The sequence below is a fragment of the Heptranchias perlo genome, chromosome 36, assembly GCF_035084215.1.
Source record: "Heptranchias perlo isolate sHepPer1 chromosome 36, sHepPer1.hap1, whole genome shotgun sequence".
Classification (NCBI taxonomy): Eukaryota; Metazoa; Chordata; class Chondrichthyes; order Hexanchiformes; family Hexanchidae; genus Heptranchias; species Heptranchias perlo.
Genome location: NC_090360.1, coordinates 10,592,237 through 10,607,925, shown reverse-complemented (window position 1 = coordinate 10,607,925; position 15,689 = coordinate 10,592,237). Strand labels below are relative to the sequence as shown.

At 39.4% G+C, this 15,689-nt stretch overlaps 1 protein-coding gene across 6 annotated transcripts in view; it reads right to left on the bottom strand.

Annotated features, from left to right (window-relative positions):
• dlg5a (discs, large homolog 5a (Drosophila)) overlaps window positions 1-15,689 on the bottom strand; it is a 170,761-nt gene that overhangs the window by 80,301 nt on the left and 74,771 nt on the right. For all 6 annotated transcript variants that reach the window (XM_067972536.1, XM_067972540.1, XM_067972538.1 and 3 more), the window contains exon 6: window positions 4,615-4,798. In XM_067972536.1, coding sequence (XP_067828637.1) covers window positions 4,615-4,798 — 184 coding nt within the window. The remainder of the gene's footprint in view (window positions 1-4,614; window positions 4,799-15,689) is intronic.

The window sequence follows — 15,689 nt, the reverse complement described above, 5'->3', positions numbered from 1 at the left end:
GATTTTTCTGCTTTCCCAATTGGATATTCCACAACCTGGTCATGAACAGCGAAAATCTCCATGTGGAGCTGATACCGGTATACTAACATACTCCTCATGGAATAACTAGGAGGTTACCAGATGATAGAACTCAGGTTTACATAGGTTATTGCCACACAGCAAAATCCTGAATTCAGCCAGCACATATTTGAGATGGACCAGGAATGGAGGCAGTAAATGGAAAATTGTACATACTCCTTCCTAATACTGTGCCACCAACCTCATGTGCCCACTGGCCTGTGCATTTCCAATGGGGTCCAGGAGTATGCTCTCACAGAAAATTTTGAATTTTCACTTTTAAAAAAAAGTGCACTTTGGTTAATTTTAAAACATGTATTTATTTCACCACTAGTGGACACTTAATATAAAAAACAGAAAAATGTAAGTGTTACTTGGATTTATCCATACCAACCAGTTTACCAATCCCTTACCCTTCACACAAGTCATCTCATCCCTTCACAGATACATTCTCCACTCCCATAGCCTGCCTAGTTTAGAGGCATTCTCACCCTCCAACTGTCCCCTTTTAGTCTGCAGTGACACTCTCCCTTCCTGATCTATTACAAGACCAGGAATTTCCACTTGCTTCAACCAAGAGTCTTCTGCTGGAGACAAGCGACAGCATCAGGAAATGGGGCGAGCAGAAGATAATCAAGAAATGGGAAAGCGAGCTTCCAGACAGGTAGTTTTGGTCAACAAATCACCTGTTGCAGTGAGAATTCCTGATTTGCCGCTCCCAGGGATAAAAATGTCTATGTTTGCATACAGTGCACACATCTGGTTATTCCACTGAGCTGGAGCCTGGACGAGAGAGAAGAAAAGGTGGGATGGGGAGGGGAGCAAAATGGGCAAATCATTATGGCTCATTCTTACACCTCTCCTAGTAACCAGTTGGAAAACTGCATTGACAGCAGGTCACCAACCCATCCTTTTGGTTGAAAAATAGCGTTGGGCACAAGGACATTGTAAAAGGCAAGAACATTTTAAATGTTTTTTTAAAAATCAAAAACAAATGTGTACAGATCATGTAAAAGTTTAAGATTTTTTTAAGGTAGAATATTACTGAAGAATAATCATTATTCTTTAATGAGTTATTTAAAGGACAATTACAATTTGGTAGATCAAACCATAAAACAGAAAAATGATTAAAATTAATGCATTGCCCATTGTCTACAGATCTTCCCTGACACTTTATAGAAAGCAAACCTATTCTTTCTCCCGTTATTCAGCCTTTACAAAAATGGTGCATTGGATTATTCAACCCCTTTCACAAAGAACAGGATTCTTCGAAGTCCTAAAGTGGCTATACTTGGCAGTGTCTGACAGATACATAACACCACTGAAATTCAAATTGATCAGGTTACATAATTAGAAAAATAAAGCCTTTTTGATGACGCTGGGTAGACAGATCACAACATTTAGCTCTTGAAAAGTGACTCAGGTTGCAGTAAGATATAAGAATTCAAGGAGATCTTGCATGGCAATGTTCACGGGTAGTCTATCAACTGGAGTGTGGTTTCTCATGGTTATCACGGTCCCACTCAATCTAAACACAACAGCGGCTTGTCCATCATTGTAATACCACAAATTTACCAAAGAGACACAAGGTGAAAATATTGCACACCTTACTGATACTGAAAGAGGGGGGCCTCACAGATATTACTATTTACTTATCACTTTACAAAACTTGCTTCAGATGCAAGTAACAGTTTAATCTTCCCTTCTTAAAACCCCTTATTCTTCGTTATCGATATTACATACAGCATATATGTTTTATCGTGCCTCCCGTGGTGGATTTATAGTATCTGCTAAGCAAAGAGAGAAGAAAGAACTTGCATTTATATAATGCTTTATTGTGCTTTCAAAATGTCACAAATCATTCCACAACCAGTGAATTACTTTGCAGTGAGCAAACACGGTGGCCAATTTGCACAAAGCAAGGTCCCACAAACAACTAATAATAATCTGTTTCTGGTGCTGTTGGTTAAGGAAGCAATGTTGGTCAAGAACAGCAGGGAGAATAGTGCATTGAGATTTTTTACGTCTACCAGAGCAGGAAGATGGAGCCTTGGTTAACATCTCATCAGAACGCAAGCACCTCCAATAATACAGCACTGCCTCAGTACTGCTCTGAAGTGTCAGTATATTATGTGCTGAAGTCCATAGTAGGACTTGAACCCACAACCTTCTGATTCAGAGGCAAGAATGCTACCAACAAAGTCAGACTGCTAAATTTGCAAGTATTTTTATTCATTTGCTTATCTGTCTCCCTCCCAAAACCTTTTTCTCTCAGTTGCTTACATGATTATCAAAGATATCTTTCTCCCTCTTAGTTACCACTGTGGATTTTCAGTTCTAGCTGAAACTGTGGTTGGTGCAGGTGAGTCTCAAATGATCAATACAACAGGTCACCACTTGCTATGGGTAAGACCCAGTTGGCTGACTGACCACCTTGAGCCACAGTGTCCAAATTCAACATCAAAGCAGCTCTTATAAATCCCTTTCCTGCCCAAGGGCAAACATCGTAATTTTGGTTTCAGAATGGATTATGGAATAATGGATTAAACTATATTAAAGCGAATCTGCATTTTGCGTGTGTGTCAGAGATGCACGCTTTGGTCACATATCCAAATCCTAGAATCGTTACAGCACAGAAGGCAGCCATTCAGCCCATCAAGTCTGTGCTGGCTCTTTGTAAGAGCAATCCAGTTAGTCCCATTCCCCTTCTTTGTCTCTGGTCAATTTTTGTCTGATCATGCTCCTGTGAAACGCCTTGGGATGTTTTACCAAGTTCAAGGCACTACATAAATGCAAGTTGTTATATTTATTTATGTACTCAATTTTTTAATAATATTTTTATCCACAGGATCACTCAGTGATGCTGAGCCTTGCTTGCACTGTGGGACAGATAGTCTCTAGGACTACTTGACAGGCTGAGGTTTTAGAAGGCATGAAAGTCAGATTTGCCAGTTCTCTGGAGGTGGGACGAGGCTTTTGGAGTGCCTAAGTTCTGCAAACAGAAGAAATAGGAGCATCTGGTGGGGAGGGAGGGTAGAAAGAAAAGCAAGGTCTTGGAATTTGGAAGCACTGCAACGTGAGTCCCAGAATTTAGCAGCATTGGATGGAAGGTTGAAGCAATTTATTTGAAATACAGTATCTAGGTACTTAGTTGTAGGTTTTTACTTGAATTTGAAGCTGAGGACCTGCGTTTACATGCAGCAGAGTGCCCAAGTCCCTGAACACTATGTGCATTGCCTCCTTTCTCTCCTGCCTGTAGGATCCTCCAGATGCTGTAGTTTTTCGTAGAGCTATTCTAGTTCCAATGGTAGCTGTGCCCATTGGAAAAGGTGGCATTTAAAATAAAAAGTTGTACGTTGCATTCTTAAAAAATCTTAGCAGAAAACTGTCTGGTTTACGCACAGGGTCACCTTTCCTGTTTTTAAAATTTCTAGAGTTTTTCCCACCATATCCTGCTCTGGATCGTGGAAACTTGAGTTCTGTTACATTCCAAGAGTTTGCATCATCTGTGGGGACTCAACCAGGTTGTGGACTACATTGTCATCCTATGTATGACTCCAAGTATGCACTGGTGTCACTCTGATTGACTACAACTCCCAAAATGCAGCTTACGCCCAGTTTCTCGTGCTCAAACTGGTGTTTACAAACAGCAAATGATGAGTCTTGCTGTCAATCATCACTTAAAGACATCCCAATTTTCTAACTATACAAACAAAAACTCTCCCAGATGCAGCCTCCGATTGGAAATCCGATTTAGGAAAATAAATTCTCAAAATACCAGTTTGGCATGCATTCAGCACTATTCAACAGGTAAACTCTGCAGAAAAATGGACGAGCAAGCTATGTTTAACTTCTGAACATGGAACTCGTGGGCCTTTAAGAGCACTTTGGGTGGCAGCTGTAATGGAAATTAAGTGTAACTAAGATTTTCTTTTATTGCTGTGATGAGTTATCTGAATGTTTTAACAGTTAATAAGCTATCGAAAGGAAAGCTATAACAAACCTTCTCTTGAGGTGCAATGGATTTCATTTTAAAATTCTGTACCCTGGTTCCTGGTCACTTTGTGCTCCACTTCCTGGGCCCTCATGTTGTACTCCATTTCCCAGCCTCACTGTGCTCTACCTTGCTGGCTCAGAATAGGAACACAATAAACATCACATTGATGCTCCATACCCCAGACCAAATTGACAGTAATCCTTCAGTGTTACAAAGGGAAGTATCTGAAGACTTGCTGTGGTCTTTTGGTTGTGCCTCATTACTAGGTAACAGTGGTGGTCAGTGGCAGCACAAGAGCAAGCATTCCATACAAACCCCCCACCCCTTATGTGGCATTGTGCTGTCCTCTGCCCATTGTTCCTATTCACTGTCACCACATGGCGGAGGGGAGGAATTCCAAACAAAATGGCTGCTCCCAGCAGTTCTGAAATATAAATCATTATAACAGAAGATAATTGAGAGACAACCTTAATTGTACAATATAGAAGAATGTGCTTCACCTTTAAACTCAGCTGATTTGTAATGAAAAACCTCCAAGAGAGCACGTGCTCAACACCTACTTGTTGCTGCTGATTGCGTAGGTCAGTGATCTCTTTCTGATCCTCCTCATGGAGTCTTTTCAGCTCCTCACAGGTCTGCTGTACATGATTGTGTTCCCGTAGCAACTGGGAGTTCTCCCTCTTGATGACCTCCATTTCTTCCTTGAGTTGAGACTGATCATTTCGCAGGCGACTGTGCAATGTGCTGAAGGAGTAAAAAAAATTAGGAAACTAGGATTTTTTTTGTTGTACAATCAGGTATCCTGTCTAACCTACTGTTTAATGGTTAACAAATTTAGAATGTAATCACTGTAAATAATTTACAACTAAGTAACAGCATGGTCTCCATTTTTCAAGCTAAATATGTACTTGTTTATTTCAGAATAATTGACCTCTGCTCTCTTGATACCTCAATGTAAAGGTGAATCGTCTGTAAACAAAGAACTTTACTGGAAGACTGATAAGAACAAATTGCTGGATTACCAGGTAATGGACTTGAAGTTTCAAGTGCTGTGCTTGTTGAATATTTGCAAATATTACATTTCAACATCATAAAATATTCTGAAGTCTTATCCCTTGGACTACCAACAGGTCCGAGAAAATGACAATCTTGCTGGACTAGATAGTTTCTTCAGTTTCAGTTCTTGGACTGTCATGTTGAAAGAAACACCATCACAGAAATAAAGTTGCCAAATTGTCAGGGATATCTTTATTAGTAGAATATTAATGCTATACTACAAAAATATACAATGTAAATTCACATTCACAATGGGAGTTCACATACAAAAATCTTTGAAGGTGGCAGGACAAGTTGATACGGCTGTTAAAAAAGCATGCAGGATCCTTGGCTTTATAAACAGAGGCAGAGAGTACAAAAGCAAGGAAGCTTTATAAATCACTGGTTAGGCCTCAGTTGGAGTATTGTGTCGAATTCTGAGCACCATTAGGAAGGATGTCAGAGCCTTGGAGAGGGTTCAGAGGAGATTTACTAGAATGGTATCAGGGATGAGGGACTTCAGTGATGTGGGGAGACTGGAGAAGTTGGGATTCTTTTCTGTTCAGAACAGAGAGGGTTAAGGGGAGATTTAATTGAGGTGTTCAAAATTATAAGGGGTTTCTACACTGATAGGGAAAAACTGTTTCCACAGGCAGGAGGGTCAGTAACCAGAGGACTTGGATTTAAGATAATTGGCAAAAAATCCAGGGGGGAAATTAGGAGAATTTTTTTTAATGCAGCAAGTTGTGATGATCTGGAATGGACTACCTGAAAAGATGGTGGAAACTGATTCAATACTAACTTTCAAAAGGGCTATGGGGAAAGGGCAGAGGAGTGGGACTAATTGGATAGCTCTTTCAAAGAGCTGGCACAGATATGATGGGCCGAATGGCCTCCTTCCATGCTGTATGATTCTTTGAAATAAAAAGTTTCTATCTTCCATTTCTGTCCTGATTCTCTTGACCCTTTTTTCTCTCATTCTTACTTTAATTTCACTTTTTTGTTCTTTCTAATTTAATCTGATCTATTTATTCTTACCCTTTTAGAATCACAGAATTTTACAGCACAGAATGTGACCATGCGGTGCATTGTGCCTGCACCAGTTCTCTGGAAGAGCTATCCAGTTAACCCCATTCCCTTTCTCCACATCTTTTTTTCTTTTTCAAATATTTATCTACTTCCCTTTTAAAAGCAATTATAGATTCTACGTCCATCATTGTTTCTGGTAGGGCATTCCATGTCCTAACCATACTCTGCATAAAGAAAAATACTCTTAACTTCTCCTTGCATTCTTTTGGTGATGATCTTAAATTTATGCTCTCTGGTTACCAATTCACCAACCAGTGGAAATAGGTTAAAAATCTAAATTTGTCAGGCTATAACAGTATTTAAATTGATTTTTATTTCCAAATTATTTGAGAACAAGTAGAAATGAATTCTATGGGTTTTTTGAGTAAAGTTGTGCAGCAAAACTTTACAAAGTACTTTTTTTTTTAACTGCAGAGGAAGGGAATTTGGAAAAAGTGTGCACGCAAGAGTAGAAAAAATATTGAATAACTTGTGTTTTATTTTGTTAATATGAAGAATTTTAAAATAATAATTGCTTAAAGAAGGTTTTAATTATGCAGCTGTGTGAGCTAGTTCTTTAACATACTGCAATGGGTACAAAAACATTAATTAATTATTTTCAGGAATCAATCAAAATGCTTCACTGTCTCTGGGCAGAACTCTTGCAAACTTCTTTCCAAATTCTTTCACTCAAGGTATGCATCACCTCCACATCTGCCCTGGAATAATATAACCGCTGAAACAATGTGAGCAATGCCACAGGAAATCTTCTAACAATATTTTCAAAGCAGAAGAGTTAAAACACATGCCAAACATATCTCTGGCTCTCTAGATGTGGTTTGACTTCAATCGCTTAAACTTTACATCTTTTCAAACAAAGCAGACATATTTCTTTAGCTTATGCAAATATATCACAGTTAAGGGACTTAAGATCACTGAAGACAAGGACTAAAGAAAGAAAAAGAAATAGAAAGAACTTGCATTTCTATCGCACCTTTCAAAACATCAGGACGTCCCAAAGCACTTTACAGCCAATGAAGTACTTTTTTGAAGTGCAGTCACTATTGTAATGTAGGAAACTTCAGAGGCCATTAAAAGTCAACCATATAGTTTGGGACTACAAGTATATCCTTTCAATAGCTTTTTAGAATGCCTTTATGATTATGATGAGCAAATCATTCATTTAAAATAACATTTAGGTGATATAAAATGATCAGACTTCCAAAAAGAATACTTCATGGTGATTCTAGGTATCATAATCAGAGCTGCAGAAATAAAAAAAACCTGAGAGGCATTAGTCTGACAGTTGGCCCCAATTGGTATGCCCACCAAATGAATGGGGAGGAAAATAGAGCATTTTCTTTTGTTTAAATTAGTAAAACGGTTTCACGTGCATACAGTAACATTTTTGTTATACTAATGGGCAATGTAATTATGCAGTAAATCACAGGAAAAATGGTGTGATGCATTTACCCCTCAGTGCCTTTTCTGAAGCCTGCAGCACTGGAAGTTGTGAGACACAGCTTAAGAGGTGGTTTTCATAATAGCAATATAAACAGAGGCAGAGGTAGGCATAATTTCTGGCTGTCCGTACATGCTAGCAGTGCATTTTTCTTTTTGCTCACCAGCAATTGAGAACGGTATTACAGTCAAAAACAAACTGCAAAGTTGAAGTGGTTCTGTAGTACAAATAAAGTATTATAATTTACTTTAGTCCCTCTACACAGTTGGTTACCCCTGTATGCACCAGTAACCAACTGTCTAATTGGATTAAAGTCAATTTTATCCAGCCCTAAATGTATACAACCCTCAAAGACAAATGGTAAATTATAGCTCAGATTTTATGCAACTCCAACAAAACTGGTATCAAGATATTATAAAATAAACAAACAACATCTCCTTGATTATTTCAAAAATAACCATGGCAGCTTCCAGATAGCTTCATTAATCTCCTTCAGGAAAGGAGGCCTGCCACCATGTGCAGCCGACATGTGACTCTAGTCCCAAACTATAGGGTTGACTCTTAATGGTCTCTGAAGTGGCCTATGACCATCTCCACAGGGCAACTTTGAATGGGCAATAGTGACAGCCTTCTCACCACTGACAACAAAAACATGAAAATAAAATGAAAAGCAATTTTCTAGTTGATAGAGATCAATTAAAGCTACATTTCTTTTCGCAAAGTTTTTTTTTAAAAAGTGAACTCTAAATAACATCCCAAAGAAAAGTAGCATTAAGTTACAGTTTTGAAGATCTTAAAAACTGACATGTCAATTGGTTCTATACCTCAATAAAAGAATGTGAGACTGGTTGAATGGAATGGGTTATGTTACAATATTTATTTTATCTCAATATCCTGGGTTGGCTACTGCATATAGATACTAAGTTTAGATGGTGAAAAAAGTTACTTCAGTGATGAAAACTTGTTCCAGGTATTTGGCTCCCTATTGAAAATATGGAAACAGCTCCCCAATTAAACAGTTGAATTATTCAGTAGGTTGATGAGCCACACAGACCAGGAAGGTCAAGGTTTGATCTCTGGGGTGTGATCAGTTAGCTGATCTACAATCAGCCACAACATGCTTGGCATAGGGAATGGGAAGTCAGCAATGGTTCCCATCCCTGATCACTATCCAAGAACGCTTTGCTGGAAAAGTGAATGTGTGGATGATGAGTGAGGGCAGGATCAGGTTCAACTGTGATGCTCCTGTGGTTGAATAGCCTTCCAATACTCACTACCAAGGTTCACACATAGATAAAGCCAGCTGAGAGAGGTACTGGAAAAAGATCAGCACCTCCGGAAACACATCCCATACCGTGGTAAGGAGGCAATGCATTCAGGAAAGAAGGGAGAAGGAAAAAAGCTACAATTGTCATTAGTGCCCATTGGCTAGACGAAGGAAAAATGGCTACGGCTCCCAGTCCTGATCTCTATTCAGTGACTTCTTTTGGAACTGTACTGTAGACGTTGGATTTTGACAGGATCAGCATTATCTGTAATGCTCCATAACTGCCACATTCGCGGTCAATGCTCAAATATACATAATCGTTACCAGGGTAAGGTACTCATGGGCCCAGTGGAACTGTAGCCCAACAGGGAGAGGAAAAGTTGAAGAAAATTGAAAAAGTAAATAGATACTTTTATATTGTTATTGTTGATGTTATCTCAGCTCCACAGCATTATTATAGTTCACCGTATGAGAATTTGCTGTACATTTGAACAGATAACTATATAGAGTTGTAAACATAATTAAAGGGTACTGCATCATACATTACTGAAAGAAAGGTAGTCTAATATAGATTTCTTTTTATTCTGTAGCCAACATAAGAGAATGAGTCTGGACTCATACCTGCCAATGAACAGTTTACATTCTCTGTTTATATACATTTACCCAGCCTTCAAATGTGGCTTTTGTAAGCCATACTGATTAACAATTAGCTTGATAGTACTATTTTGCAACTGTACTTTGTGCTAAAACGGCCCGACAAACAGAAACGCCCACTGCTCTTCGAAAGCAAATATGTAGTTTACAGAAGTGACTTGCTGCCTATGTGGTTTAATGTTTTGACACTTTGAGAACCTGCACTAGCAAATTAACATATTAACAGTCTTCCAAAGTGAAAAAGCATAATAATTATAGAGAATAATGGATAATTGGGACATATTACAAAGGTGAATGTGGTCTCAAATTGATTTTGACCAGAATCTGGACAAGAATACAGACGCTCTACACATTCAAGCCCAAAAGCAAAGATCGGCCTCATACACATCTGTAATCTCTCTCTGATTTAATCACTTTGCTCAAAGTAAACAATAATTTTTTTCCAAAAATATTCCAAATGATTTATTAAAAATGATCTACATCAGGATTCTGCTGGAAATTAAGCTGTGCAACATTAGTGATCTAACAATTTCCATCTGGGGAGCTCCAGCTATGACAATGTGGATTTAAAATGTGCAGATGAATTACCTTACAATGATATAATCATAATTTAGCAATCCTGGCTGGTCTTTGGCCATATAGAATCTTGAGAGGAGTTCCTTGCCTCACTTTGCAGGAACTGCTGGCTGCATTTCAGAATAGCTTTTTATGGATTTACTGAGGCTATCACTTGATCTGTTCTCTGTAGGATATGTTCAGATTCTGTATTCTTCCACAATTCTGGTAAAGGTTTCAGGAACTCAAGAAACATTAGAAGAATGCAAGAAAAAGTCAAAGGTCAAAAAAGACCACTCAGCCCATCAATAGTTGTTCTTCTGATTAATTCACCCAGACTCTTGCACATCCCCAATTTTAATCGCTCCATCATTGGTGGCCGTGCCTTCAGCTGTCTAGGCCCTAAGCTCTGGAATTCCCTCCCTAAACCTCTCCGCCTCTCTCCCCCACTTTAAGACGCTCCTTACAACCTACCTCTTTGCCCAAGCTTTTGGTCACCTGTCCTGATATCTCCTTATGTAGCATGGTGTCAAATTTTGTTTGATAACGCTCCTGTAAAGCACCTTGCGATGTTTTACTATGTTAAAGGCACTACATACATTTAAGTTGTTGTTGTTGACTAGCATGAAATTATACGAACATACAAATTAAGAGCAAAAGTAGGGCATTCGGCCCCTCGAGCCTGCTCTGTCATTTGATAAGATAATGGCTGATCTGATTGTGACTTCAACCCTACTTTCCCGTCTTCCCACTATAACCTTTGACTCCCTTGTTAATCAGGAATCTATCTAACTCAGCCTTAAAAATATTCAATGACCCTCCTCCACCACTCTGTGGGGAAGGGAGTTCCACAGACTCACAACCCTCAGAGAAAAAATTTCTCCTCATCGCCGTCTTAAGTAGGAGACCCCTTATTTTTAAGCTGTGGCCCCTAGTTCTAGTCTCTCCCACAAGGGAAAACATCCTCTCAGCATCTTCCCCTTCTCGTCCCCTCAGGATCTTATATGTTTCAATAAGATCACCTCTCATTCTTCTAAACTCCAATGTATACAGGCCCAACTTGTCCAACCTTTCCTCATAAGATAACCCCCTCATCCCAGGAATCAGTCGAGTGAACCTTCTCTGAACCGCCTCCAGAGAAATTATGTCCTTTCTTAAATAAGGAGACCAAAACTGCACGAAGTATTCTAGATGTGGTCTCACCAATGCCCTGTATAACTGTAGCAAAACATCTCTACTTTTATATTCCATTCCCCTTGCAGTAAATGACAACATTCCATTTGCCTTCCTAATCACTTGCTGTACCTGCATACTAACTTTTTGTGAATCATGTATGAGGACACCCAGATCCCTCTGCACCTCAGAGTTCTGCAATCTCTCTCCATTTAAATGATATACTGCTTTTCTATTCCTCCTGCCAAAGCGGAAAAGTTCACATTTTCCCACATTTTACTCCATCTGCCAAATTTTTGCCCACTCACTTAACCTATCCATATCCCTTTGCAGACTTCTTAGGTCCTCTTCACAACTTACTTTCCTACCTACCTTCGTGTCATCAGCAAATTTAGCAACCATACATTCGGTCCCCTCATCCAAGTCATTGATACAGATTGTAAATAGTTGAGGCCCAAGCACTGATCCCTGTGGCACTCCACTCGTTACATCTTGCCAACCTGAAAATGACCCATTTATGTCTACACTCTGTTTCCTGCTAGCTAACCAATCCTTTATCCATGCTAATATGTTACCTCCTACACCATGAGCTCTTATTTTATGCATAGCCTTTGATGTGGCACCTTGTCAAAAGCCTTCTGGAAATCCAAGGATCCACAGGATCCCCTTTATCCACGTTGCTTGTTACTTCCTCAAAGAACTCTCATAAATTAATCAAACACAATTTCCCTTTCACAAAGCCTTTATCTGATTGCGTTGAGATTTTCCAAGTGCCCTGCTATAACCTCCTTAATAATAGATTCTAGCATTTTGCCTATGACAGATGCTAAGCTAACTGGCTTGTAGTTTCCTGCTTTCTGTCTCCCTCCTTTCTTGACTAGAGGAGTTACGTTCGCTATTTTCCAATCTGATGGGACCCTTCCAGAATCTAGGGAATTTTGGAAAATTAATACCAATGCATCTGCTACCTCTGCAGCCACTTCTTTTAAGACCCTAGAATGAAGTCAGTCAGGACCTGGGGACTTGTCACCTTTCAGTTCTAATAATTTTTTCAAAACCCTTTCCCTGGTGAAAGAAAATGTTTTACGTTCCTCCCTCCCTTTCATCTCTTGATTCACAATTATTTCTGGCATGTTATTTGTATCCTCTACAGTGAAAGCGGACGCAAAATATCTGTTCAATTCATCTGCCATTTCCTTATTCTCCATTATTAATTCCCCAGACTCACTCTCTAGAGGACCAATGCTCACTTTACTTACTCTTTTCCTTTTTAAATACCTATAGAAACTCTTACTATCTGTTTTTATATTTCTAGCTAGCTTTCTCTCGTACTCTAATTTCTCCCTCCTTATTATTCTTTTAGTCATTCTTTGCTGTTTTTTATATTCTGATCTGCCACTAATCTTCGCGGAATTGTACGCTTTTTCTTTCAATTTGATACTATCTTTAACTTCCTTAGTTAGCCACGGATGGTACACGTCCTTCCCCTAGAGTCTTTCTTTCTCACGGGATTGTATCTTTGCTGAGTGTTATGAAATATCTCATTAAATGTCTGCCACTGCATCTCTACTGACATAACCCTTAACCTAAGCTCCCAGTTCACTTTAGCCAGCTTGGTCTTCATGCCCTCATAACTGCCCTCATTTAAGTTTAAAACACTCGTCTTAGACTTACTCTTCTCTCCCTCAAACTGAATGCGAAATTCAATCATATTGTGATCACTGCTACCTAGAGGCTCCTTTACAATGAGGTCATTAATTAATCCTGTCTCATTACACATTACCAAATCTAGAATAGCCTGCTCTCTAGTTGGCTGCTCTAAGAAACTGTCCCGAAAGCACAATATGAACTCATCTTCCAGGCTACCTTTGCCAATTAGATTCTTCCAATCTATTTGTAGATTAAAATCATCCATGATTATCGCTGTTCCTTTCTCACAAGCCCCCATTATTTCTTCCTGTATACCCTGTCCTACAGTGTGGTTTCTGTTAGGGGACCTATAAACTACACCCACAAGTGACTTCTTGCCTTTACTATTTCTTACCTCTACCCAAACTGATTCTATATTTTGGTCTTTAGAACTAAGGTAATTTCTCTCTATTGTACTCATGTTATCCTTAATTAACAGAGCTACTCCTCCAACATTTCCTAGCTTATATTTTCAATATCCCTAATGGCTGACCTTACTTAGCAGATTATATCAAATGTTGGTTACTTCAAGCAGAGACATTTTTCTACTGTCAGTTTAAATGTACTTTGCACTGGTTTAAATTTATGTCACATCTTTAATCTGGCCCTATTGGCCTGTTTCGTCTTGAAGCAATATTCTAGACTCACTTTATCGGCACCATTTAATATTTTGCATACACTGATGAGATTCCCTTCTTCTTTCTAGACTTTAAATTTGTTATTACATTTGATTTGCTGCATGTTTGCCCAGTTACATAGCTGATCTAAATCCTCCTTCACATCATTAACTGCATTCCTCCATTCCTGACTCCTCTTATTTTAGGATTTGCAAATTTAACAGTAGACTTGGTTTCAACAGTCAGGTCACTTCTGTAAACAAAAAGCAACAGGGTCTAAGTTCTGACCCTCCATTCAACGTTACACTTCTCATGATTAGTCTCTGTTTATAATTTTTTATCCAACCTCTTATCTAGTCACATGTCCTACATTCGACTTGCATGAATAAGCCTTTCATGTGGACTTGTCAGAAATTCTCTGAAACTACAAATAAACTATATACAGGGAGTTCAACTGTCTATTTCATTAATAATGTCCTTAAAGAAATCAAGGAGGATTGTGAAACAGCTCTTTCCCTTTTAAATCGATGCTTACTTTTTTTAAGATTTAGTTATTGCTACACGGATTCTTATTCAGCCTTCTCCTTACAACAGTTTCCGCTTATTTTAAGCTAATGGAGCTGCCTGGGTCAGATTTGTTCCCTTTCTTAATACTATGTTTGCTTCCTATTAATCTTGTGAAACTTCACCAGTACCCAAGATAGTTCTTATAATTTTCCTCTGCTTACAAAATGTAGCTGTTGGATTGAATGGCAAAATATTCAGTGCCACCGAGTACATGTCATCAAATTGGATCATGAAACCCTCGTCACTTCTTCTACTCAAAGTGACTGGTGAACTCTTTTCCTCAGCAATCTATTCTAACCTCTCTTCCTACCCAGATGTACCTGAGGAAGATGCAGAGGAAGAAGGCAGCAGCTGCTCTGCACCCAGCCCAGCCAGCAATTCAGAACACCATGGTTGTACTAAAGTTGTTTGTGTACAGATATTTGTTTGGCGCGGTGTGGAACCACTTTCATCAGCTGGTAGGAATGAGTTGACGTACAGAAAGAAGTTACTGTAGATGATGGCATGTTAGAGGTGGGAAGAGGAAGATGGGCGCATGGTTGCTCATGCAGTGGCCAAATGTGGTAGTCAAGAGAAGCTCTCCTGCATTAGTATGGCATGAATGCACCTTACAGCCAAGAAAATTTTTGTCCTTTGCATCATCTTCAGCCACTGTTGCTCCTGCTTCTTGCACAAATGCAGATAGGGGCACTTCTACCAGTATCCTCAGGTGTGGGAGGTATTGGCAGGTAAGTGCCATACATCTCCAGAGCAGCCTCACCAGCCTGGCCTCTCCTTCCAGGAAGCAAAGGGAAATCCCCAATGTAGCACCCAAATCGTGCACAGGCTAAAAGGGAGGGGTGGGGTGAAGGCTGCCACATCAAAGGGCAGAAAAGCAGAAGATAAATTAGTTGGCAGAAGAAAAGAAAATCCTAAATCAATGGAGAAATAAGGATTCTCTTGAAAATATACATAGAGTATGGTACTGGACTAACAGCCCAGAGATCAAGAGTTCAAATCTCACCATGACAAGATGTGAAACTGAATTTGATAAATCTGGTAATTTGTTGGCCGGCACCAGGAAACATTACCATGAAAGCTGCTGTATTGTTGTGGAAAAGGACCTACCCGGTCTGACTTACATATTTTACACTATGCAGTTGACTCTTAATGCCTTCCGGGCAACTAGGGATGGGCAATAAATACTGCCTTGTCAGTATCATCCATATCCCAAGAACAAATTAAAATAAAACACGTTCAACTCTTTAAATGTATGCTCATCACCTAGCAACCCTGGATATGATTTCTGCTGAGCGTCAATGAGGCCACAGTGACAGAAAAAGAGATGCATGAGGCTACCAAGTCATTACCACCTTATTTAAATACGCCCACCCATTTTACAGTGGGTGTTTCCATCGTCCGCCAGAAATGAAGGCACAAAATTGAGCAGGCTTTAAAGTGGGCTGAGATCCGGCACAATAGATTGCCGCCCGATTTCCCCATCTGAGATACGGCACACCCGATTGCCATCCCATTTCCCATCCACCGAAATAGCGTCCAAAAAAAGTA